The sequence below is a fragment of the Chlamydomonas reinhardtii genome, chromosome 12, assembly GCF_000002595.2.
Source record: "Chlamydomonas reinhardtii strain CC-503 cw92 mt+ chromosome 12, whole genome shotgun sequence".
Lineage (NCBI taxonomy): Eukaryota > Viridiplantae > Chlorophyta > Chlorophyceae > Chlamydomonadales > Chlamydomonadaceae > Chlamydomonas > Chlamydomonas reinhardtii.
The window spans coordinates 8,250,034-8,275,316 of NC_057015.1; the positions used below are offsets into that span (position 1 = coordinate 8,250,034).

General features: G+C 69.0%; 4 protein-coding genes across 5 annotated transcripts in view; 3 read left to right on the top strand and 1 right to left on the bottom strand.

Annotated features, from left to right (window-relative positions):
• Positions 1–9,964, top strand: part of CHLRE_12g550300v5 (uncharacterized protein) — a 10,362-nt gene extending 398 nt beyond the window's left edge. The window contains exons 2-12 of one of the 2 annotated variants that reach the window (XM_043068972.1): positions 258–359; positions 646–762; positions 1,135–1,248; positions 1,760–1,939; positions 2,303–2,404; positions 2,654–2,724; positions 2,949–3,085; positions 3,355–3,457; positions 3,617–4,823; positions 5,022–6,218; positions 6,309–9,964. In XM_043068972.1, coding sequence (XP_042919014.1) covers positions 258–359; positions 646–762; positions 1,135–1,248; positions 1,760–1,939; positions 2,303–2,404; positions 2,654–2,724; positions 2,949–3,085; positions 3,355–3,457; positions 3,617–4,823; positions 5,022–6,218; positions 6,309–9,620 — 6,642 coding nt within the window. In that variant the 3' untranslated portion in view covers positions 9,621–9,964. Of the gene's footprint in view, positions 1–257; positions 360–645; positions 763–1,134; positions 1,249–1,759; positions 1,940–2,302; positions 2,405–2,653; positions 2,725–2,948; positions 3,086–3,354; positions 3,458–3,616; positions 4,824–5,021; positions 6,219–6,308 lie in introns of those variants that run through there. The other variant, XM_043068973.1, reaches the window with a different exon arrangement.
• Positions 9,965–10,052: 88 nt separating this feature from the next.
• CHLRE_12g550250v5 (uncharacterized protein) lies at positions 10,053–16,414 on the top strand. The gene is made up of 9 exons (XM_043068970.1): positions 10,053–10,276; positions 10,376–10,449; positions 10,594–10,711; positions 10,940–11,058; positions 11,352–11,425; positions 11,643–13,430; positions 13,579–14,426; positions 14,561–15,159; positions 15,292–16,414. Exons 2-9 carry the CDS (start codon positions 10,414–10,416, stop codon positions 15,790–15,792), a joined length of 4,083 nt encoding a protein of 1,360 aa, XP_042919015.1. The 5' UTR covers positions 10,053–10,276; positions 10,376–10,413; the 3' UTR covers positions 15,793–16,414.
• Positions 16,415–16,462: 48 nt separating this feature from the next.
• On the top strand, positions 16,463–19,414 carry CHLRE_12g550200v5 (uncharacterized protein). The gene is made up of 7 exons (XM_043068969.1): positions 16,463–16,643; positions 16,750–16,853; positions 17,195–17,499; positions 17,748–17,852; positions 18,021–18,209; positions 18,343–18,399; positions 18,707–19,414. The coding sequence occupies exons 1-7, from the start codon at positions 16,552–16,554 to the stop codon at positions 18,992–18,994; spliced, it is 1,140 nt and encodes a 379-aa protein (XP_042919016.1). The 5' UTR covers positions 16,463–16,551; the 3' UTR covers positions 18,995–19,414.
• Positions 19,415–19,724: 310 nt separating this feature from the next.
• Positions 19,725–25,272, bottom strand: CHLRE_12g550150v5 (uncharacterized protein). The gene is made up of 3 exons (XM_043068966.1): positions 25,166–25,272; positions 22,653–24,993; positions 19,725–22,406 (listed from the first exon to the last, which is right to left on the bottom strand). The coding sequence occupies exons 1-3, from the start codon at positions 25,235–25,237 to the stop codon at positions 20,341–20,343; spliced, it is 4,479 nt and encodes a 1,492-aa protein (XP_042919017.1). The 5' UTR covers positions 25,238–25,272; the 3' UTR covers positions 19,725–20,340.
• Between the last annotated feature and the right edge of the window lie 11 nt (positions 25,273–25,283).

Genomic DNA, 25,283 nt, shown 5'->3' on the forward strand with positions numbered 1-25,283 from the left:
GGATGGTTTGGGAGGGGAGGGAGGGGGAGACGGAAGGTGTGTGCAGCAGCTACTGCTGCTGCTGCGACCTGCCTTGGGTTAATTGCGGCAGCTTACCTCGGGAGTGCGCGCTCCAGACATTCGCAATAAACGCACCACCTCCTCACTGGGCCTCCTCCTCGCTATCCTCTCTGCCTCGCCTGCCCCTCCTCGCCACCTCCTCCTCCTCACCGGCCCTCCTCCTCCTCCTTCCTGCTCCTCCTCCTGGGCCCGCACAGGTGACCTCCACTGTGCACCGGGCTCGCTGTGTGCCCCTGGGCGGCGAGGTGGTGGCCATCAAGCGCTGCGACCTCACAGACCTGGCGGACGCAGACCTGCAGGTGGAGGAGGCGGTGGAAGGGGTTGGGGTGGGTGGGGAGTGGTGGGGAGTGCGTGGTGCTGCGGTGGTGATGGTGGGGAGTGGTGGTGGGAGTGTCTGTGTGTGGTGGTGGTGGTGGGGTGGTGGGGTGGTGGGGGGCGGGGGGTGGCGAGTGGTGGGGGTGGGGAGAGGGGGCGGCAATGTACACAGGTTCATGCTGTTGAGGGCCCTGACAAACACGGATGGCGCGGCCCTGCCCTGCCCTGGCTGTCGTGTACGAGTTACTTCCCTACCCGCCCCCCCCCCAGGTGGTGATTGAGGAGGTGGCCCAGATGCGGCGCTACCAGCACCCGGCCGTGCTGCCGCTGCTGTGCTCCTTCGTCACGGCGGCGGGGGAGCTGTGGCTGGTCATGCCGTACATGGAGGTGGGGGCGAGGAGGGGAGGTGGGGGTGAGGGAGGGGAGGAGGGAGGCGGGGAGGGGCAGGGAGGGGAGGGGAGGGGAGGGAGGGGAGGGCGGAAGCGTGACGGGCATGTGGGTATGTGATGAGTTTCTTAGTTGGGTCGATGCCGCACTAGCTTGTTAGTAAGCCACCCTGTGCCTGCACGAGCACCTAAGCACTGCATCACTGCTTCACGCATACATCTATCTCCTACCTACGCTGGCCTTCTGCGTGAGTATTTCAACCTCTCACACGAGTAAACATTACAGTTCTGCCATGAAAACGGTGCAAAACAAATCCCCCTGCACCTACACACGCACGCCTCATTCCTGACACACACGCCCACCCACCCTCAGGGCGGCTCGGTGGCCCACGTGATGCGCTACGCGCACCCCGACGGCTTGGAGGAGGCGGTGGTGGCCACCATTGCGCGGGAGGTGTTGAGGGCCCTGGACTACCTGCACAAACAGGTGCGCGTGTGTGTGTGCGTTTGTGTGTCGGGGTGGGGTCGGGTGGGTGGGCTTGGGTGGGCTTGGGTGGGGGTGGAGGGGGTGGGTGGGGATGGAGGGGATGGGTGGGGTTGGGGGTGGAGGGGATGGAGGAGCGTGAGTCTGTGTATTGCGCGTGCACGTGTGTGTGTGTGTGTGTGTGTGTGTGTGTGTGTGTGTGTGTGTGTGTGTGTGCTAACGCGCGGCGGATGGGGAGGAGAGGATGTGGGCCCGGTGCCGGCACCGCGCTCCCTGGGATGTAGGTACACGTACAGGTGGGTTTCAGGGTGATGCGCGACACGCGGGTGCGTGTGGAGCACAACCAACTGTCACAGCAGCACATACGCGCGGTAAGCGGACTAGCCACTTGTCAGCGACTTAGCAACCCCACCCCTCCCCACCCCCACCCCCACGCCCCCACCGCACCCACCCACCCACCCACCCACCCCACCCCACCTCCACCCACCCACCTCTCCAACTCTCTCCCCCCCAGGGCGCCATCCACCGCGACGTCAAGGCCGGCAACGTGCTGCTGGGCGGCGACGGCGCGGCGCGGCTGGGCGACCTGGGCGTGGCGGCCACCATGGAGCGCAGCGGCACCTGGGGGCGCGGGCGGGTGGGGCGGCGCACGCTGGCCGGCACCCCCTGCTGGATGGCGCCCGAGGTGCTGCAGGTGGGGAGGGAGGCGAGGGGGGGAGGGAGGGGGAGGGAGGGGGGGAGGAAGGGGAGAGGAGGGGATGGGAAGGGGGTATTGTAAGTACCAGCCCAAACTGAACCAAACCAACGGGGGAGGGGGAAGGAGGGATGGGGGAGGGAGGGAGGGTGAAGGGTAAGGACGAGGGGAAGCGAGGGGGAGCGTAGTAAATGGCGCGGCCAGGCCCTTACGTCTTCCTTCGCACCATGATGCACGCCCTGCCTGATTCCCTGTTCCATCGGTTTCCTCATAGGGCACTTGTGACAACTTGGAGCAACTGCCCACGACCACTCTTGCACACACCTGCACGCCCACGCCCACGCCCACTTCGCCCCCCCACAGGACTGCGTGTACGACGACAAGGCCGACATGTGGTCGTTCGGCATCACACTGCTGGAGATGGCACACGGCTCCGCGCCCTTCGCCAACCAGCCGCCGCTCAAGGTAAAGTAAAGTGCAGGGGCCGAACACTCGAACACCCGCCGAACAGCTCAACATGCTTGGTCATGCGAAAATAGCTTCTAGCTGGGCAGGCTGCAGCTGGGTGTGCCTGCCTATGTGCGGTTGGGTGCGCATGAGAGGGCGCGCGTGTGCCATGGACTGCAATGCTGATGTTTGTCATTATGCCGCACCCAAACAGCCCACGTCAGTTCCCAACACACACACTTACACACGCCGCACGCCCTCCCGCAGGTGCTACTGAACACGCTGCAGAACCCGCCGCCGCAGCTGGAGGACCGCATCGGGGCGCGCACCTTCTCCAAGTGCGTGCGCGAGCGTCCATGTGCGTGCTACTGCTAGTGCAAAACTTATGTTGTGTGTGCGTATGCATGTGCACGTGTGCGGTGACGCGGCGGTGGCAACCTCTCCCGCACCACACCACACCACACCACCCACCCACACCACCCACCCACCCACCCACCCACGCCTCACCTACCCACCCACGCCTCCTCCCACCTCCCTCCCACCTCACCCACCCTCCTCACAGGTCCATGCGCGAGGTGGTTGCGCTGTGCCTGCAGAAGGAGCCCGCCGCCCGCCCGCCCGCGCGCCAGCTGCTGGAGCACCGCTTCTTCCGCCACCACGCCCGAGACCGGGCCTACCTGGTCAAACACCTGTTGGCGGGTGGGGCGGGGGCGGGGGGAGGGGGGCGAGGTGGGGCGGGGGGTGCAGAGGGGGGGGGGTGGGGAGGGGGGTGCAGACGGGGGTAAGGGAGGAAGAGGATGTCGGAGGGAGGAGGGGCTTACGAGGTGCAGGAGTTTGCATGAACAAAGGTGCTGCTAGAAGTGCGGTCAAGGGGCGTGTACTCGCGTGTCTGTGTGTGGCTGAGGTTATGTTTGTAACCCACTGCTAACCACACGGCCCCCCGCCACGCCCTGCATGCATGCCTTCAGGCCTGCCGCCTCTGACGGAGCGGGTGCGGCAGCTGCGGGCCGGCCACGGCGGCCGAGTGCCGACACGCCAGGCGCACAGCCGCGAGCTCAAGAGCCGGGCCAGGTGGGTGCACTGAGTGCTGGGGGGTGGGTGCGTGCTGGGTGGTGTGTGACCCCAATGCACCAGTGATGACACACACACACACACACACACACACACACACACACACACACACACACACACACACGACCCACCCACACCCCCGCCCCCCACATGCGACAGCTACATGACCGGCGTGCTGGGCTGGGACTTCAACCTACCCTGCGCCCAGCCACAGCAACAGCTGCCGCAGCTACAGCCGGTGACGGAGCTACAGCCGTCCGGCTCGCCGGCGCCGCCTCTGCACCAGGCCGCCTCGGGCCTGTCGTGCGTCAGTAGCAGCACCACAGGCGCCAGCCTGGCAACAGTGACTGGCGGCGGCGGCGGCAGTAGCGCGACCAGCAGCTACAGCCCCGGCGCCAACACCGCTGCCGGCACCGGCGGCAGTAGCCCAACTGCTGCTACAGCCCCCACCACTCCCGCGGCTGCGCCGCCGTCGCCCGCCGGCAGCGCCTCAACGACACCGCCTGGCGGCGGCAGTAGCATCCCTGGCGGCGGCAGTAGCACCCCTGGCGGCGGCAGCCCAACCAGCTCCGCCGGTCCGGTGCTCGGCTCCAGGGCCCAACAGTCGCCGTCGCATTTCCATCCCCAGCCCCGGCACTGGCCCTTCCTCTCCCCGGGGCCTCCATCCGTGAGCCCCACGCGGCAGCCACGCCCCGGCGGCGGCGGCGCCGCCAGCCCCTTCGGCGCCGCCGTCAGCCAGGCCGCCGCCGCCAGCGCCGCCGCCGCTGCTGGCGGCGGCAGCGGCACAGACACGGACCACAGCTCCATGCCTGGTACCGGCGGCGCAAGAGGTGCCGCTCCTGATGAGGGTGAGGAGGATGAGGAAGAGGAGTGGGCGGCGGCGGAGGGCGTCCCGCGCCGGCCGTCGCTGCGCTCCTCTGTGTCATCCCCAGACCTGCACCGCCGCCGCACCCAGCAGCCGCCGCCACACGCGCTGCCGCCGCCGCCGGACCTGCCGTCAGTGGCCCTGCCGCAGCCATACCAGTCACCCAAGCAGCAGCAGCCGCTGCTACAACCGCAGCCGCTACTGCCGTCGCTGTCGCCGGCGGCGCAGCCGCTGACGCCGGCGCCTGCAGCTGGAGCGGCACCCGCGGTTGCGTCGCCCACGGCTGTCAGTCGCTCGCCATTCAGTGGCGCCGGCGGCGGCGGCGGCGGCCCCGGCGGCGGCGGCGGATGCCACCACTCGGGTCATCACCACCGGGTGTCATTCGCTCCCGACGTCGCTGGCCTTGGCAGTAGCAGTAGCGGGCCGCCGCCGCCGACGCCGCTGCTGGGCTCGGGCGGCAGCAGTGGCGCCTTGTCGGTGCAGCGCAAGGGCCGGTTCCAGGTGAGGAAGGGTTTCAGTGGTTTCGTGCATGAGCGGCTTAGTTGGTCCGTGGTTGGCGTTTCTTAGTCCTGATTGTCCGGAGTCGGTAAGTCCTGGCGATCTCTTGCAGCTGCCCCAGCCGTGACTGCTGCCACAGCTCCGCATACAGTAAAGCTCTCGCCCACGCCGACGTCGACCGCTGCCCCCTTATGTATGCAGGTGATTGAGACAACCCAGCCCGCCGCCAAGCCGCAGCACCCGCCGCCGCCCTGGCTCACCTCGCCAGGCGCCGCCGCCGCCTCCGCGCACGCCCGCGGCGGCGGCGCCAGTACCGCCAGCACCAGCGGCACGGGTGCGGCGGCCTGCGGCGGCGCCGGCAGGAGCAGCAGCGGCGGCCACGTCTTCACCAGCCCCACGTCGACTTCGCCCCTGACCTCACCCCGCTCTCATTCCGGACAGCACGGGCAGCAGCACCAGCACCAGCACCAGCACCAGCAGCTGACGCAACTACCACAACCGCAGCAGCCGCTGCAGCTGGCGCGCGCACACTCTGGCGGCAAGCCGCCACTCCCGCCGCGGCCACCGCCGCCGCCTGCTGCGACCGCCGCCGCCAACCACCCAACCGCCGCCGCCGGTGCCTCCAACCACCCGCACCAACTGCTGCCCATGGCGGTTGGCAGCCACGGCCACGGCCACGGGCACGGGCACAGCAGCCACCTGCTCGCGCGCACGCCCAGTCTCCGCACCAGCACCAGCACCAGCGGCAGCAGCACCCGCTCGCCGCCGCCATCCCCGCCGGGCTCCGTCGCCGCCGCCGTCGCCGCGTCAGGCGGCGGCTCTGCCGCCGCGCCGCCGTCACCGCCGCCGCTGTCGTTCCCGTCTGTCACATCGCCTCTGCTGCCACTCCCGCAGCCGCCAGCGGCACCAACGCTGCCGCCATCGTCAATGCTGCCTTCAGCGCCCGCATCGCCGTTTGCGTCGGCGGTGGGGGGCATGGCGGCGGCGGCGCCGCCGCCAGCGGTTTCTGTGGGCGCGGCTCGGTCAGACTGGCTGAAGGGCCTGTACAAGCGCTGGTCGGACGCTGCCGTACACTCACTTCTGGCTGCAGTACATCGGCCGGATGAGTCTCACCAGCTGTCACTGGCGCTGACGTCAGCCGCGGCGCCGCGGCACGTGCCCACCATCCGCGTGACGGCGGCGCCGCCGGAGCTGGCGGCGGCCCTGGTGGCGGCGGCGGCGCTGAAACCGCCGCAATCCAGTTTAACAGCGCCGCGGGCGGCGCCTTCGTCGGCGGCGCAGTCGCTGACGTCGGCAGGAACGTCAACGGAAGCCTCGGCAGCAGCTGCAGCCGGAGCGCCGCCGGCGAAGGCGCCGTCGCCGCGCCTGCCAATCATCACCCTGGCACACCTGGTGCCGGTGACGGCGCCGCCACCCCTGCACACGCCACCCCTGCCCGCGCCGGCACACCCGCCTCCTTCGCCGCCTCCATCGCCGCCGCTGCCACAGTCGCAACCCCACCACTGGTTTACTCCGCTGCTGGACCGCCTCATGCCGCACCACCCCGCCGCTGGCACCCCGGCTACTGCCACGTCCGCCCCAGCTACTCTGGCTACCGACAGCACTGGCGGCACTGGGGGCGCTACTGTCACAGCTGCTGCCATGGAAAGGGCGCAGCAGCGGCGGCTGCAGCAGGCCGAGCTGCGCGGCGGCGGCGGCGGCCGCCACCGGCGCCTCCTGGTTCCCTCCATCTACCCGCCCCTTGAGATGGACAGCGGGTGGTGCGGCTGCGGCAGCGAGGCTGACGCCAGCGCCAGCAGTGACAGCAGCAGCGGAGAGGGAGGAGCAGTGGACACAGCAGGCGGCGCTATGGGCGGCGCAGGGGGCGAGGGGCTGTGGGGTGGTCACACACGCGGCCACACCGACGGCTCCACACAGCACACGCTCACGGGCAGCAGCACCGCCCCCTCCACCTCCACCGCCCCCTCCACAGCCACTGGCGCCACCGCCACTGGCACCAGCGGCACCGGCAGCCAAGCCAGCGGCAGTGACTCCGCCGGCCACAGGGGCAACCGTGAAGCCAGGGCCGCCGCCGCCGCCGCCGCCGCGCCATCCACTGACGTCGTCCCAGCTGCGGACGCCTCCGCCTCTGTCACCACCAGCCGCAGCGAGGCCCTCCAGACCAAACACCGCCGCCCCCATCACCACCACCACCACCACCACCACGATCTGCATGACCGCGGCGCCGCCGGCGGCAGCATGTACGGCAGCATGTACGGCGGCGGCGGCGGCGGCGGTCTGGTGGTGGTGGAGGTGGACCCCTCCCACCCTGACTACAACGCGCTGGCCGAGTGCTACGCCGGCGCTGGCGGCACCTGTTGGGCGCCCACTGCCCGGCTGCTGCAGCCGCTGCTGCGTACCCTGCCGGTGGAGCTGGAGCGGGCGCAGCACACCTGCGGCGACGGCAATAGCGGCGGCGGCAGCGGCGCTGCAGGCGGCGGCGGCGAGGCGCAGGGCGCCGCCACTGCCGCTGCCGCTGCCCTGGATGCTGAAAACGCAAGCACCACCACACCGGTTGTGACGCCAGGCCTGGCGACATCCCCAACGCCGCCCTTGAGTCTGCCGCCGCCACCGGAGCCGCTGCTGCTCCCGCACCGGCCGCTGCAGCCGCCGGCGGCATCACTGATGCCCGGTGCGCCGCGACGGACACCGCACGCCCAGCCATCACTCCCCACGCTCCAAGAAAAGCCGGCAGCGGCACCCGGCGGCACCTTCCCCACTGCGCACGACGGCGGCGCCGCCGCAACCATCGTCCCATCCCGCGTGCCTTTCCATGGGGTGGTACCGGAGGCTGCCGCGGCGGCGGCAGAGGCGCAGCGGCGGCGGCGGCAGGCAGAGCTTCAAAGGCACCTCGAGGCGGCGCTGATGACGTTTGGCGTTGCGCCGGAGGAGATTGAGGAGTTGGAGCGGGTGCAGAGTGGCGGCGGCGGCGACGGCGGCGCCGGGCTCTGGAGTCCGAAGTTGGTGCCGGCGGCGGCAGCGGCGGCGGAGGGCAAGAGGGAGGTGGCGGGAAAGGCGGCGATGGAGAGGGTGGAGGAGGGGGAGGAGGGGGAGGAGGGGGATTCCTCGGAGAGCACCGTCTCCGACGCGGATGAGGAGGCGGCGGAGGATGAGCCGCCGGATGGGGTCTCACCTGCAGCACCTGCAACACTTGCAAGCCAAGGCCGAGGCCAAGGCCAAGGCGATGGCTTGGACCGCGGCGGTGGCGCTCGCAGCAGCACCACAGCAGCAGCCGTGTCGCGCCGCACCACGGCGAATACAGCAGGTGCGCCACAGCAGGCGTGGGTGCCCGCAGGCCCCGCACAACATGGCCCTCAGGCCCAGGCTGCCGGGCCAGCACCGGCAGCCAATGCAGCTGCAGCTGTAGCAGCACCACCGCAGACGCCGGCCCAGGTGACCCTCGGCGGCAGTAGCACTCGCACGGCAGGCGGCTTAGGCGGCAGTAGCAGCAACAGCAGCAGCAGCAATAGCACAAGCGGCAGCGCTGCTGCCAGCGCGCTAGCGCAGGGCACGGGCGCGGGCGCGGCAGTGGCGGCGTGCGCACTGCAGGCGGCGGCGACCGGCGCGCTGTCCCCCGCCGCGGCGGCGCAGCTGCTGCCCATCGTGTCCGCGACATCGCTGGTGCCGTCGCTGCCGTCGCCGCCGCACGCACAGGCGCAAGCACAGGCGCTGGGGGCACCGGGCGAGGCGCCGCCACCACTGCAGCCCTTCCAGTCTTACTGGTTCGCTGTCTCACCTCCTCGCAGCGCTGTGCTGCCACAGCCGCCGCGGACCGGGCCCGGCGGCGGCAGTAGCACCTGCTGGCGTGCTACTGCTGCCGCTCCTGCTGCCACAGCTGGCGCAAGCCCAGCCACTGCTGCACAAGCTGCGAGCGCCTTCGAGGCGTGGCGGCAACAGGGCGACCTGGCAGGTATCCCACCACTGGCGCCACTGGCGCCCTCCTCCCAGCTGCAGCCGCTACAGCCGCCGCCGCCGCTGCCCATGGGGCTGGGCGGCGCCGCGCCGCTGCTGCCGCGCCACAGCTCCTCCTCCGCCAACTCCGGCAGCCGCCGCAGCAGCCTCAACCTGCCCCCCGGCAGCCACACACCGCATGGCGCCGGACTGGAAGGCAGCTCGCCCATGTTGGAGGGCACGGGCAGCGGCGGCTGTAGCAACGCGGCCGTCGCCGCGGCGGTGGCTGCAGCTGCTGCCGCGACGGCGGCGACGGTGCTGGGCAGCAGCGGCGGCAGCGGCAGCAGCGGCGGCGGCGGTGGGGCACACAGCCCAGGACTTGACAGCGCGGGTGTGCCGCGCCCGGACGCCGCTGTGTCAGCAGGTGAGGATAGCGGTGGAGCCGGGCCCGTACAGTTGCGCGGAGGTGCGGGTGTGGCGGTGACGGGGGCGGCCGATCATCCAGGCGGCAGTGGCCCACGTGGGATTGCCGACGGCCCGATGACGAGGTGGCATGCTGGTGGAATGGCACCCACAACACCAGCCTCGCCCAACTCTGCTATGGGCGCTGGGAGTGGTGTATCAGCCCCAGGCAGGCTGGTGCTGCCGGCAGGCCCGCGCGCGCCCGGAGCCGCAGGCCGCCTGCAGCCGCCGCAGCGGCACCGGCAGCCGCCGCAGACGGCACAGGAGCGGGCAGTGGCAGCGGCTGCGGCCGCAGCCACGGCCGCGGCGATGGCCGCTGCAGCCGCGGGGCGTGGCGTGGCGCGGGGGCGCTTTGTGGTGGTGAATGAGACCATGCAGCAGCCTCAGGCGGGCCGGGGGCGGGGCTGAGGGTGTTGCGGGGGTGCAGGGTGTTGCGCGTGTAGCGGCATATTTGGCAAGGAGGAATGCGTAGCGCTGGTCGGCTATATCCTGGTACAATTTATCTGCACACTCGTGCAGTATACAAAATTGCAGAAAAGCGAGGCCAATGCGAAAGTGACGGAGGGACAAAAGTTGTGCGGTCGCCCTGACGCACATACGAGCGGGGCTACGCTACAAAAGTATGATGTTTCAAGAGCATGTAGGTTATTGGGCATCAACAGCTTTACGACGGCTCAGGAGGGGACACTCCACCCCGATTGCACGGCTGGCGCGGGATCGAAACGCAGACGTGGACTCGGTCACTCAGTAAACGCGCGAAGCCATGGCCGCTGTGTTACAGTAGTGACTTGACGCGTGACGCAATTCATTCATATTGCCAACAAGACTGTAAGAGACTGACCGTGCACTCGACCGACCTGCATTCTTTCGTGTTCACTCTCTACAAGCCTGCCAGCAGCGGTGAACTTGACTGCTTATTAGGAACTTGGAAATTCTAGGAGACTAGGGCGAGTGCGCAAGAAGTAAAGGAGCCAGACGAGCCTGGAAATGGAGTTAGAGCCAGGGGTCGACAGCTTGCGCGGATCCGGTGACAGCTCCTGCTGACTGAAGAAATTCTGTGGAAGGTGATTGCCTTGGAAGCCTTGCTGTCAAGGCTATGCTGGGTGCAAGCGTTGCGAGGTTGAACCAAATTTGACGGATGGAACCTGCGCTGTCGACGACAGGCAACGCCGTCAGGCTGATCTAGTTGGCTTCTGCAGTCATGTCAAGACCACGAAGGACAAAGGACGAGGACTATGTGAGTTTGGGGCAGAGTTTTGACCCTCTGCTGCACCAGGTCGAATGCGCTCTACCCCTGCCTCTTCGTCCGCCAAATTCATACTCGTTGCTGGTTACGGGGAAGTCCCATGGATTGACCGGCAACATGGCCTAATGCATGCAGGACATGGGCTATGACCAAGACCAGGACTTCGGATACGCGTCGCTCGCGGGCGGCACCAAGCGATGCAACTGCAAAAAGGCCCGGTGCCTCAAGCTTTACTGCGTGTGCTTTGCTGCAGGTAAGGGACGGGGCACGCTGAGTCAAGGCGTTGCACGGACGGGCCTGGGATGGGGATTTGCTGAAGGGCCGTGCCTGAGGCCTTGGCGGGAAACGGCAACCCCCTGCAAGCCCCTGATCATCCACACGCGTGGCCTCTCCCGCTCCTCCCGCCTCTTCCCAGCACTACTCCTGCCACCCCCAACCCCACTTACCATGCCCAACCCTTGATTATGCACGTTTATAACAGGCGTGTTCTGCAGCGGCTGCGCCTGCCGCGACTGCCTCAACGCTGTGGAGACGGCGGACCTGGTGCACGCCGAGCGCTCCAAGAAGCTGGCGGCCAGCCCGGGGGCGTTCGCGCCCAAGGTGAGGGGTTCCAGGATACGTGGTCAAATACAACAAGCCCAAAATAACAGAGACTCGAACCCGAAGCCGGCCCATGGGGCTGCGAGATGGGACGGCCAGAACGGGAGGAGGGGCTTCAGGGGGGGCTGCGAGTCGGGAGGGCCGCAATGGAGCGGGGCCAGGGGGCAAGGAAGGGGGCTGGGCCGGGGTCAAGGCATGGATGCCAGGCGCTTGCCCATGCGTCCGGCCCTGCGGTGGTTCGCTTTCCGGTCCTGCCGCTGACGCTCTTCCTACTGTGTCCCCGCCGGCCGCAGGTGGGGGCCAAGGGAGAGGGCGAGCTGGCGCACAAGAAGGGGTGCCGCTGCCGCCGCAGCCGCTGCGTCAAGAAGTGAGTAGACAATGCCCGTAGGTGGGGGCCTGAGGATGTAAGGGCCGCGTCAGCACTTATCACATTGTGCATTGAACCTGGCACACTTCGTGCTCCTTCCGGCCATCCTCCCTCCCCGCCCCGACCCTCAGACGTACCGTACCCCCTAAAATGCAACAGCGCCCACCTACCCGCCCTCACACCAGTCCCCTCACACCGCCTTCGCCGCCGCATGCAGGTACTGCGAGTGCTACGACGCCCAGGTCTTTTGCGGCGGCAACTGCCGCTGCGAGCAGTGCCAGAACATGCCTCGCGGCGGCGCGCCGCCACCGGGCCTGCCGCCGGCGCTGTTGCAGCACCACCCTGCAATGGGGGCGCCGCTGTCGCTGCCGCTTGCGGGGGCATTGCCCAGCGGCCTGCTGCCGTCGCAGCTGCTGATGCGGTCCGGCTCTGGTACGGCCGCCGCCGCCGCGGGGCCCGGGGGCTTCAACCTTGCAGCCCTGGCCGCCGCCGCTGGCGCCGGGGCCAGCAGCAGCGGTTTGGCGAATCAAGGCGGCGCAGCGGCGTCGGCAGCCGGCGGCGCGTCGGCAGCTGGCACTGCGGCTGCTGCGGCCCTCATGCTCGAGAAGGCCTTTGGCGGGCAAGCCATGGTTGACCCGCTTGCAGACATGGAGGCCAGTGGCGCCGACGACGACCCCCATATATTGCCGCGGGACCCGCTGGCCGCAGGGCGCGCAGGCAGCAGCGCTGGCGGTGGGAAGGCCGCGGGTGCGGGCGCAGCTGGTGGCGTCGGCGGGGTTGCGGCTCGCGACGGCGTCCGAGCGGGCCTCCCGGAGCGGCAGGGGCATGCTGTGGGCGGCCCGGCCGGCCCTGCTGCCGTGGCGGCGCCGCGACCAGGGCTGGCGGCCAGCCTTGCAGGGCTGGGCATCAACTTGGACTCGCCCAGCCTAGCTGGCATCACTGCCGCCGCGGCGGCAGGAGCGCCAGGCGCTGCCGCGACGACGACCGCGGCGCCGCCGGCGCCGGCGGCGACTGCCACCGACATGGCGGCGGCGGCAGCCCTGGCGGCAGGCGAGGCGGTGAGCGGCCTCCCGGCCCGGTGGTCGGCGCCCTTCCTCAACAGCCCAGACACCGCCACTGCGGCCGCGGCGGCAGCGATGGTGGCTGAGGAGGGATCGGGCGGCCCCGCCTCCCAGGACGCGCACGGCGCCTCCCGCAACCCCTTCAGCAGCGCCTTCATGTCGCGTGCCGCCGCTGAGGCCGCAGCGGTGGCGGCGGGCGGCTCCTCGAATCTTGACGGCGCCCGGCAGCGCGGCAGCAGCGGCGGCAGCGGCGGTCGCTGCAGCAGCGACGGCGCGGAAGGCGCGGCCGGGCCAGGCCAGGCGGCCGGCTGCATGGGCGGCAGCAGTAGGGACGCCGCGCGAGAGCGCGTCACGCGGCGAAGCAGCAGCGACCCCGAAGACGCCGGGCCGGGGGTAGGCGCCCGGCGTGAACGTGGTGGCATCGACGGCACCGGCAGTGCCCTGCCGCTCATGCCCGCGCCGGCCGGCGATCCGGCCGCCGTGGCCGCCGCTAATGCCGGCATCGATCTGTCGGTGGCGCCGCTGACGATGCCGTCGGCGCTGGCGTTGGTGCCCGGCGGCATGATGGGTGGAGGTGGCGGTGCCGCATCGGCCGACGGTGTGGCGGCCCTGCAGGGCATGGCCAGCGCGGCCGCGCTGGCGGCGGCGTCAGCCGCCGCCGCTGTTGCGCAGAGCGTCGCGACGGCCATTGAGGCACGGAACGCCAGCGGCGGTGGAGCCGGTAGCGGCGCCGGCAACTCTGCAGCGGCGCCGCCGCCTGGCGACGTGCCAGGGGCCGCGGGTGCTGCTGCGGGTGCTGCGGGCGAGGCTCTGACGCTGGAGATGGTGGTGGCGGCCCCCGCGCTGCTGCTGGAGGACCCGGCGCGGGCGGAGGAGGTGGCGGCGCGGGTGGGGCTGGACGCCACTTTGCAGATGGCCGCCAGGAAGGCCGCCCACATCCTCAAGTAAGCCGCCGGCCATAACAAAGAGCCTGCCCTTTATCCGCAGTTGCCTGCTGCTTCGGTGCCCCGCGCCATCACCGTGTTGCATCTCCCTGTAGACCTGTATCACCCGTAACCCGGCCACATCCCCACGCCCTCCCTGCCGCTACAGGTCGTTGCTGCACATGGCCCAACGCGCGTGCCCGGTGGACCAGATGATGATGATGGGCGGCACCGCCTCGGCCGCCACCGCCGGCACTGCCGCCGCTGCGGGCGCCGCCTTCCCAGGCGACGACGCCCTGCAACAACAGCAGCACGCCTCCACCGGCTTCCCCGGCTTTTCCGCGCCAGTTGCACCCTCGGCCTCGCATCTCGCGTCGGCGGCAGGCGCGCTGCCGCACGACACACAGCAGCACCAGCTGCACCTACAGCAGCACCAGCACCAGCAGAATCAGCTGCAGGCATACGGCAGCGGCGCGCTGAGTCAGCCGCCGTCGCTGCAGCACCTGGCCATCCCGCCGCTGCACGTGCCGGCGCCGGCGCCCGACAACCTGAGCCATATGCCATATAGCCACATGAGCTACAGCCACATGCAGCCACACGGGCAGGAGCTGCACGCGCAGCCTAGCCTGCACGCGCCGCTGCCCTCGCTCCAGCCGCAGCCCTCCGGAACCGCCGCCGCCGGCAGCGTGGGCGGCGGCGCACCGGCCACCAGCCTCCTGCCCGGTAGCTCCCAGCAGCTGCAGACGCAGCCCAGTGGCGGCGGCATCCGCTCGCTGCACCGTACCGGCAGTGGCGGCGGCGCTATGCGGCTCGGCAGCGGCAGCTTCCGCTTCGGCGGCGCCGGGGGCCCGACGCCCGCGGCGACGCGTCCGGAGCCGTCGGCGGCGGATCAGCCGTCCGCGGCGCACCACACCTTGCGCACCAGCAACCACAGCACGGCGCTGCCAGGGCGGCGGGGGAGCGAGATGGGGCAGCCGCCCCTAAGCGCCTCCGGCGCCGGGGCGCGTAGCGGCGCAGGTGAGCGATTAAGATGGTCGTAGCACCCACTTCTTTGTTGACAGAGGCCACCAACCCTGATGTTCGCTGCTGCAGTCATGCAGTTAGACTATCGGCTCATTTCCCCTTTTTATGGTTCCCTATCCCTGCCGCAGGCTTTGCTCCCACCAGCAGCGCACAGCGGCACCACAACCACCACCACTACACCAACCACCGCCGCCAGAGTGACGCCACCAACGGCGGCACCGACGCGGGCGGCGGGCTGCGCCGCGGCAGCCGCGTCAAGCGGCCCAACTCCCTCCTGGCTGACATGGAGATGCACCACGACCTGGACCCGGACTTTGACCCCAGCGCCGCCGGCCCCGACGCCGCCGGTGCCTGCCGGCAGCACCACCACGCCCACCTGCCCCAGGGGCCGGACCGGCGCCTGCCGCACACCAGCTACGTGTTCGGCACCGCCGCGCACGCGCTGGGCCGTGGCCGCAGCTCTGCCGAGCCGCCCTCGCCCAAGCGCAGCCGGCTGCATGGGGACGAGGGCGCAGGGGGCAGCAGGCGTGGGGCGGCGGCGCGGCGCCGCCGGCGCGGCGGGCGGGGTGGCGGCGCCGGCGCCGGGTACGACAGCGGCGCGACGTCGGAGGAGTACGACGACTTGTTGGCGGAGGTGGAGGAAGAGGAGGAGCTGGAGTTGGGGGAGGCGGAGGAGGTGGTGTGGGGCCAGCGGCAGCGGCCGGCTTCCATGCGAGGCATTTCCCAGGTGAGGGTTGGAGCCGGGCATCCTGCAGGGCGGCAAGCCCTACCTCGCCCCGTGCAACGCTTTCCTGCTCAAGTGTGTGTATCGCTGCCCGAGCTGCCCCCTTCAACTTGTATGCGTGAATCTGTTGCGCAGAGCCCCATCATGCGGCGTCGCAGCGAGCTGTCCAACGGCCCGCTCTCCAGCGGCGGCGGCGGCAGCGCCCTGCTACCCCCCTCCCTGCTGGGCACCAACGGCGGGCCCAAACCCAACTCCATCATCTCGCCCTTCGGCCCCGGTGCCAGCCTAGGCACCCACCACACCTACGGCGGCGCCACTGGCTCGGCTTTCCTTAGTGGCGGAGGCGGCGGCGGGCCCCGACCCACCACCTCCGAAGCACGCACCGGCGCGGGGGGCCGCAAGCGGCGCCTGTCCTCCGGCACAGCAGCGCGGCGCACCAGCGTTGATGGCGACTACTTCGCAGGCGGCGGCGTTGCTGCTGTGGCGGGTGGCCGTGGCGGCGGCGGTGGTCCGCAGCGGAGCTGTGGTCTGGCTGCTGCGGAGGCTGAGGGTCTGGGTGTGGGGCTGGGCGCCGACGGCGACAGCTCCGAGCTGGAGGCCATGCAGGCGCTGGTGGGGCTGGCCACCGCGCACTGAGGCACTGGGGCACTGGGGCGGAGGGGGCGGGAGAGGGAGTTGGTAAGGTGGGCGCGGCGGGCCGGGCCGAGGGATAGGAGGGCCGGTTGGCTGGGTGGAGGACCGCTGACGGACGCCGTGAGCGTGGAGGCCTCGTGCTTGGGTGAACTGTGGGGCTTCACTGCAGCGGCGGTGTGGGCAGGAGGGGCGGGAGCAGGAGCCGGTTCTGCCACTGTTGCAGGCCCGGCGTAGGTGTTTGGTGGGCGGTGGTAAGCGGGGCAGACAGTTGGCGTATCGGGGCCGGGTGCTTTCACGCACGCGGCAGAGGCTAGGAGGTGCTAGTGCAGATAAGGTCGGTTACTGTGAAGATCGAGAGGTGCATGCAAGCATACATGGTTATAATAGTGGATGATAGGCCGATCACGCCCCCGCATTGACACAGTGTCACGCGTTGCAGGTTTGCGCGCAGAGGTGAGGTCTTGCCGGGCTGATGTGGCAGGATGCTGGCGTGTTGAGGTAGAGGAAGGGCGAGACAGGTCGGCATGCGCATTCAAGTTGACGCGCGGGAGTTTAGGCAGTTCATGGCGGGGTCCTTTCAGAGTCAGAAGCGCAGAGGCACGGTGCGGATCCATTGATCCGCAAATCCCGCCATTGCAAATCATGTCAGCCTCAAGTTACTTACGTTATAGTTATCACGTAATGCTGCTGCTTACGAGGCCTAGCTGCGCTCTGCAGCCCGCGCGCGGCAGCCCGACCAAGCTTGCACTTTCAGCGAAAGCCATGGCTACGACCTCAAGCTCGCCGCTGATGCCCAAGGAGCGAGTCGAGCTTCTCGATAGAGCATGGTCGGAGGCTGCGGAGCTGTACTTGAAGTAAGGCGTACTGAGAAACATGCCAGGGGATGTTGCTCGGCAATTCATTAAGGGCTTCCCGACACCCTGGCGGTTCACCTCAAGCTTGTATTCATCCTACCAACAGGGAGCTCGCTCCGCGCTTTGACCCCTGGTTCCAACTGGCAGTCGGCGAGCTGAAGTCGCACACGCTGCCGCCGGGCCCCGTCCTCGTGCCCTGCTGCGGACCCGGTACGTCCCGGGCTCGCTGTCAAATCCTCCCATGAGCGCACGGGGTACGCATTGATCCCGCTAGCACGTATGCAGCCTCCTGGAAACTGAATTTAGGCTCATGGCGTTCAGGGCGTTCCTGCTGGCACCGACTGCTATCGTATCCACCACCACCACCTCCTCCATCCTCCATCCTGCGCCCTGGCACCACACCAGCGGCAAGCACACGCCGCCCCCGCCACCCACCCTCAATCTACGCGCCGCCCACAGCCCCTTTGGCCCAAAAACATATCCTGTATGTGTTGTCGTGGCTTCCTCTCCACTAGCCCCCGGCGCGCACAATGTAACCCCCAACCCCCCAGGCCAGGAGCTGCTGCCACTCCATGCTCTGTACGGCGGCCAGCGGCGGGTGGTGGGGCTGGACCTGTCGCAGGGCATGATCCGACTGGCCCGCGCCGCCATCGCCTCGGCCTCGGGGGCCGCCGCAGCCAACACCGGCAGCAGTAGCGGTGCTGTTGGCTGCGGAACCCCGCAGCAGCAGCAGCAGCAGCAGCAGCAGCCGGTGGAGGCGGTGGTGGCGGACGCCTCGGCGCTGGACGCGTTCGGGCCGGCGGCAGCAGTGGTGTCGGTGTTCGGGCTGCAGCAGATGAGCGCGATGGCACCAGCGGTGGGTGGGCGGAGCGTGGCGGGCGTTGCACGAGGGGCATGTGGCAACAGGAGGAAAGAATGGCGGAAAGGGCAGAAATTGAGACTGCTTATTGAGGCAATGGTCTTCCCCACAGGCCATGGGCCACGGCTTGATCCGCTTTCAACTGCAGCTGCGGTTCCTTGCCTGTGACTCGTGGACCGTGTCCGAGGCCAATGCCCCCACCTGTATCCACTACCTGCGGCCACCACCTGCATCCCACACCGCAGGCGCTGGCGAACTGGGGCCGGTGCCTAGCGCCGGGCGGGGTGGCGGTAGTGGTGCTCTGGCCCTCGCGAGTGGAGGACCGCGGGCCCTGGCTCACATTTGACCAGGTGGGCAGGCAGGCAGGCAGGCGGTGTGTGTGTGTGTGTGTGTGTGTGTGTGTGATTAGGCGGCACCCTGCCTGCTGCGTCGCTATCAGGGCTGCAGGTTGCTCACATGACCGCGTCCTGAATGCGTGTGCGTGTATGAACAAACGCGCGCGCGGCTGTTCCCGCCAGGTGATCCTGGAGAAGACGGCGGTGGACAAGGGCCAGCCGCCGCCGCCGCCTGATGCCGCCCGTGTCGCCGAGCCGCTGGCCTGGGAGTTGGCGCTGACGGAGCCACTGAGGGCGGAGGAGGCGGCGGCGGCGGAGGAGGAAGCGGTGGAGCGTGTGCAGGGCGCGGCGGCGGTTGGCGTGGAGGTGCTGGTGCGTGTGCCCTGCGGCGTGTGCTGCATCTGATTGGGAGTGGGAGTGGGATTCGGACCCGGATCCTTATGTTGAGGTTGCAGTGCATGAGCTTTGACTTGGTGTTTCCCACGGCCCGGACACGCGCACGCAGGCTGACCGGCTGCAGGCGTTCGACATGACGTGGCCGTCCGCCGAGTTCTTCTGGAAGGTGCGTGCCCGTGTGTATGTGTGTGTGCGACTGTTCGTGGATGGCACGGGTTGACCGGTGCAAGGTGTGAGACATGGCGGCCGTGATTGCGGCGGCCTCGCGGTCCAGAGCCGGGGCCAGGACGTTGCTGGCCGCCGATGCGGTGGTCACTGGGGACACGGGGCGCCAGAACGAGGAGAAGGGGGCCCGGCGGAAAGGGCGACAGCGGGCACAGAACCTGAGAGGTCGCGGCTAAGTTCTGCGAGCTCGGAGTCACGCGCCCACCGCGGAACGGGTCCTGCCCGCGACATTCCCACTACGTGCGCAGGTGATGACGGAGGGCGGCCCCTGGCGGGCGCGGCGGTTGGCGCAGGGCGAGGCCGCCATGACCGACCTGGCCAACCGCTTCGCCGCAAAGTACGGCGGCATGGGGTCGGAGCAGTACGGCAGTGCGCCGCTGTCGCACCGGCCGGCGGCGCGGGTGGTGGTGCTGCGGCGGCGGGGCGGCGTGGGTGGCGGTGGTAGCATGGAGGGGCGGGTGGCGGCGGCGGCATTGCCAGCGGCGGTGGCACAACAGCGGCAGGCACAGGGGCGCGGAGAGCTGTCGGCGTTGTGAGCGAGCGTGAGGCAAATGATATGTGGGTGGTTTTGTCCGTATAGCCGTGTGGCGCAACGCTCAACGGGGGTTGGTTTATGGGCCAGTGTGGTGACTGTCAATTTCACTGTCACGACCGCTTGCGTGGTGCCAGGCCGTCTCCCCGACGAACGGAACTGAGTTTGTGCTTAGGTGTTAAGAAGGCATTTCGACTCACTGTGACTAATTAGGCTTTGATGCAGGGTGTCATGTGGCCATGGTGCTTGGGCGCGGGTGCTGAGGCTTGGATGGGGCAGAGAGCGGGACTCGTGTATCGTAACAACGGGATGGTGGCGGACTCTGTGGGCCGGAGATGGTCTCTCATCAGACTGTCTCTTCTTGTACAGTTGTACTACTGTCGCTCGCATTAATTTGCAGCCGTTGCAATCAACCACAATTGTCAGCAGTGGCAGTCTCATTGCCACGTACGCCAGATCGCTTGCGCTTCCTCCCACCTTCCTCCCACCTTCCTCCCACCGCTCTACCAGCCACCTTAACACCATCTTGACGGAGTTGCGTGCTTGCGGCCACACGCCCACGCCACACCTTCTACACGCCAGTGTACCCATATGGTGCGCCTGCTGCGGAGCCGCGTGGGGCGCGCGCTGGTGTCTCGTCTCGAAAGGTAACAAGCAACCGCAATTGCTGCTAACTCTTAACTTCTTTCTTGCTGCTTGCTAGCCTGGAGTACTCGGCGGCGACTTGCATTTGCATTCACACTAGCTTACATTTCTCTAAACGGTGCCTGATGCAGCACACAGGGTCAGCATCGGAGCCGCTGCCCAGTGCCCACCGTACCATACGCCCCAAGTTGCTTCTGTTCCAGGACTTCCAACCAAAGACGGGGCACAGGTCAATCCGATTAAGACGACACGCTCTGCCCCACACAGCTTCTCGGCCCCCCCCCCCGCCCCGTGCCCCGCCAGCCAGTGCGCCGCCCGGCACTGGTGGCAGCCGTACAGCAACCCCCGGCAGCCGGCGCCACGGCACCCGCCGCGCCCGCCCAACACCACTACTGCCGCCACTGCCACTGCTACTGCCACTTGTCGGACCCGCGCCCTCAACATCGGTACCTCCTCCTCCTCCTTGGCCGCTTATCCGCCTGCTGCGCCGCCCCTTGCCTCGCTGTTACCCTGCAAGTCGCCCGGTGCAGCGCGGGTTGGCACAGCTGTCAGGTAGCACGGAGGCTGGAACTAACCCAGGAGCCAAAAGCGCCGTCGTGGCCGCCAGTGGCGCCGCTGCCACCATTGTTGCTACTGCCACCGCTACGGCCGCTGCTACTGCCGCTGCTGCCGCAGCTCAAGCCGCGGCCTCCTGCCGCGCTGCTGCTACTGCCGCCCAGCTCCACCGGCAGTATGTTGCACTTCCCGGTGTGCTGCCTCCATTGGCGAAAGAGGCAGCACCAGCATCTGCCGACCTGCTGCATAGCACCCCGCCCCACCACCACCAGCACTGCCAGCCCCAACACCGCCCAGCCTGTCCGGCAACAGTAGCAGGTTCAGTCGCCGCCGGCGATGCTCCAAGCCACCGAGGATCCCGCTGGCGGTGCCTCCAGTAGCTTCTGCCGCCGCCGCCGCCGCCGCAGGTGCACCTCCGGCTCTTGGGCCGGCTGCAGCGCGGCTGCCACCGCCGCTGCTACTGCCGCGGGTGCCGCCGGCTGCAGCAGCTTGCCGCAGCTCCTCGACGAAGCTGAGGCAAGTCACCAGCTGTGCTGATGGGCTGAGGCTGCTACGGCCGCCGCCGCTCCTGCCATCAAAGCCGCTGCTGCCAGCAGGCCGGGCGGCGTCGCCCACACCGACAGTGCAGCTGCTGCCGGTGGCGCTGGGGCTGCTCCAGACGTGCCGCCGGAACAGGCCGTGCATCGCCTCCGCCCCCCAGGGCGACAACGGACCGGCGCCACCGCTGCTACTGCCGCTCCTGCCGCCCCTGCTGCTATTGCCGGGAGCAGCGGCGGGCCGCGTCTTGCCCGGCGGCTGTAGCACAGTGATCAGAGCGTCCGGGACGGCGTGAACTGCTGCAGCCAGGGCCGTGGCAAGGCACTGGGCCAGGTCGCGCCCGGCCTGATGAGTGCCTGCTGCTGGCGGCAGCCGGCTAAGCGCCTGCAGCCCCACCTCCAGCACCGCCACCAGGTCCACGTCCCGCAGCAGGAAATGGCGCCAGCTGGCAGCGATGTCTGCGGCTGTCTTAGCAAAGGAGTTGTAGATGTGGGCTTTAAGCATCTCCAGCTCCGGAACCAGCAGTTGCCGCCGCTGCGTCTCTGCCGCTATCGCCACTATTTCAGCCGCCGCCTCCCCCACCACCGTCCCCGCCGCCGCCGCCGCCGGCCCCGCCGCCGCCAGGAGTTGTGCGTCTGCCTCGTAGTTTAGCGTTGCCAGCAGTGCGGGCTGCACCCACAGCAGCAGCTGCAGCAGCGGCGCCTCAGCCAGCCGCTCCTGCACCCCAAGGTAGGCTGGTGACCGCACACAGCGCGACAGCACCGGCAGCCAGCTGTGCAGCGCTTGTGACACCAGCAGCCGCACCTGCTGCGTCCGCGTGAGCAACTGTTCCTGCGCCTGCTCCTGGCATTGCTCCTCATGCCCTGCTGCTGGGCTGCTGCTGCTGCTGCTGCTGCTGCTGGTGCCGCCACCGGTGCTGCCGCCACCGCCGCCCTGCAGTGCGACGGCTGCCTGCAACCACCCGAAATCGACATGACGCAGCGCATTTGCAGCAGCAGTCGCATGCGCCCTCGAGGCCACGCACGCCAGGTGCTGTTGCGGCGACAGGAACTGCAGCTGCAGCTGCAAGCCACTGCCGTCTTCGCAGGAAGCGGTGCTATCAACGCCACCAGCGCCTGCTGTGCTGCCGCCTGCGCCGCCGCCGCCGCCACCATTGCCTCCGCCGCTGCTGGTCAGACACGCCCACGGCGACGGCGGCAGCAGCGCCACCAGGGCCCAGCACGCCACCGGCACCGTGCGACAGAGCTCCGCCTGCTGCGCACGGGTTTCCACCAGCACCGCCTGCGGGGCACCGCCCAAGCGAGCCGGCTGCCTCACTGCCTGCTGCGCAGCAGCTGCGGCTCCGATGGCCCCAGTGGCGCAGCCCGCCGCGTCCGCCGCCTGCCCCGCCTTGGCTGCCTCTGCCGCGTGCAGGGCGGCGTGCGCGCGCTTGCCCAGGCTGCCGATCAGCGCCGCGGTCTGGGCCGGCGCCGCGAACGCCAGCAGCTGCTGCAGCTGCGGCCAGCTGCAGCCACTCTGGACAGATGCGAACGCGGGGCCTATTTGAAAGACAGCGCCGATGATTTCGGCGGCGTCCTCGTCCGGAGCGGTGCGGCTCAGCGCGAACTCCACTGCGGGCAACAGGCCGGCCGCCAGTGCCGCCTCTAGACCGGGCGGAGCGCGGGGCGGCAGCAGCAGGCCTGCGGGAGAGCGGGGGCGCCGGCGGCATAAGCAGCTAGTGCAAACGGCTAGGCCCGTTTGATGGAGAACAACCATTCCCCACGCGAACACGGCTTCCCCACTGCTGGGCGCTGCACAACCGCCGGTTGCCACATCAATCAGGCTCAACGCGTATTAGCCCTAACCTGCCGTGTACCAACAAGACCATCCCATCCAACCCACATGGGTAAAGCCTGCTGCACGACGCAATGACAAAGCGTACAAACCTGGCATGCGCTCCAGTAACAGCACCTTGCTTAATGTTAGGAAGAACGACCCTGCAACGTCGGACGGCACACGGCGGTGGTAGGGCGCCTCCGCTCGCAACAGACCCACCACCGCCCGCCACCAGCGGGAGCGCATCTGCGGCCAGCAGTCGCCGCCACTGCCACCGCCGTCGCCATCGCTGCAAGGGGCGCGGAGCTGTAGCCGCCTGGCCAGCGCCAGTGCGGCTGTGCCGATGCCCCACGCGGCAGACTGGGGAAAGCACAGCCGTGGGCGCAGCGCCTCGCCCTGCCGCATCGAAGTGTCTGCAGCAGGCGCGCCCGCCGCCATCTCCGCCACGCCCAGCAATACCTCTTGTAGCGCGCGGCAGCTGAAGGGAAACGTCCAGCTGCGGCTGCTGCTGCTACTGCTGCCTGAACCGCTGCACCGGCTCTTGGCCGTGCTGGTGGTGGTTGCAGTCATGTCGTCCAGCTTGGCAGCAACCACGTCCACAAGTAGTATTTGGCTCAAGAGCTCAAACGGCCCCCTGTGCAGGACAAAGCCCACCGCCTGATTGCGGCCCGCCGGGGGCTGCTGCTGCTGTTGGCGGGCGGCCCTCACAAGCTGCTGTACCTCCGCATACCTCCGCAGCTTGCCTCGCAGGTCACACGCCGTGTTGCCGCCACCTCCGTCCTCCTCCGCCAGCCCCAGCACCGGCAGCCCCGCCACCAGCTGCTGCGGCAGGCCCCACACGCCCCGCACGCCACCGCCATAGCCCGCCGCCTCCAGCGTCACCACCACCTGCGACAGCGCCAAAAAGCGCAGACAGCAGCCCCAGGGCAGCGGCGGTCGCGGCGACAGGGCTTGGCGGCTGCTGCCGCCGCTACCCTGGCTGCTGGTCCCGCTGCCGCTGGCAGGGCCACCGCCACGGCTGCCCAGCGTCACAGCTGCTGCGGCCCCGAGCTCGACTGCGTGCTGCATCCAGGGGGCAACCACCATGGCGACCGCCAGGCGAAGGCCATCGACTGCAGCCGTGAGCGTGGGCAAGAGGTGACCGGCGGGGCGGTACGGCGGCGGCAGCGCGCCGCTACCACCAGCAGCCCCGCCGCCACTGCTACTACTGCCACTACTGCTACCGCTACTGCTACTGCCGGCAGTGTTGAGCGCGGCGCAATTGACTGCCAGCCGCGCTGTGTTCTCCAGAAAGCCGCTGGCAGCCAGCTCTTGAAACAGCAGCTCTTGCAACGGCACTGCTGCTGCTACTGTAGCGGGCCCTGGCGGCGGGCCCGGAGGCAAGCTGCTACTGCAGCGGCTGTTGGAGGTGGCATCGGTGGCAGCAGTAGCAGCAGCACTAGTGTCTGGCCTGGCAGCCTCCCCAGGCAGGCACGTTATGTCCGTGATCAAGCTCCCCGCGCAAATCCGCAGCGTGAGCATTTGCTGCTCCTGCAACGCCGAGCAGATGTCAACGGGCGCATCCCAACCGACGTCAAGCATCACGCCAGCCATAGGCCGGCCCCCTCCGCCGGCGCCTGCTGCCGCCGCATCCACCGGCGCCATATAAGTTGCGACCGCGGACGCGCCCGTGCCCGTCGTTGACGCCGCCGCCGCCACTGTTGCCGCCGCTGGCGGCGGCAGCGGTAGTTGAAGGGCCACGCTGTCCGCGAGCGTCGCCGCCAGCCGGCCGTACACACGCAGCGTGTGGCCTTGCAGCAGCGCGCGAGCCGACAGACAGGCGATGTGGGTCGGCAGGGCCCCCATCACGTCGTGCGGCGGCGGCGCGGCGCCCGCAGCCAACCACGTGGCAACGCCCGCGGGCCGCACCCCCGCTGTCAGCACCGCCGCTACTGCCTGGTGCAAGCCGTGGTCCGCCACCAGACCTGCGAGCAGCCCATCGATGCTGTGGCCGCCGCCGCCGCCTTCGCTGCCGCCTTGGCTGCTGTTGATGCCGTTGATGGTGTGAGCCAAGGACTCCATGTCCGTCAAGTCCATCGGAGACTGCACCAGGCGCCGGGAGCTGTAGCAGGCGAGCTGCAGCAGCTGCAGCCACAACTCGCGCCGAGACAGCAGCGCAGAGCAGCGTTGCAACGCGAGCGGCTCGTTGTAGCTCGCGAGGTCCCGGTTGAACGCGACCCTCACTGCATCCAGAGCGTCCTCGAGCTTGAACGCCTGGGCGGCACCACTTGCCCGGCAGGAAGCGACGGCGCGGGGTAGGAGGGCTGCAAGTTTGTCGAGCGCGGGGCCAAGCTCGACAGTAGCGGCTGCCGCCTGTGCGCTCCATTGCCTCTGATCCGCAGACTGGTACTGCTGCTGCTGCTGCTGGGCCTGCCGCTGCTGCTGCCGCTGCTGGGTCGGCTGCCGCGTTTGCTGCGAGGGTAGCAAGTACCGGTGACATGACATCGCGGGAGTCCACAAGCCCCGCAAGGCCCAGCAGTGTCCCACCCATATCAGTTTTACCGTGCAGAATGCGCAGACACGCAAGCCCCCAGAAAGCATGTAAGATTGTAAGCGAACGAGCCGCGAGCTCCAGCGGGCTCACCTCTGGGCGCGGCGCCGCGGCTGCAGCCGCTTCAGCGCTGAGCTTTTTCTTGTGGTTGCCAGGCTTCGGCATTCTGTGAAAGAGATTACAGGCTACAAGGTGCGTAAGGAGTACCTTG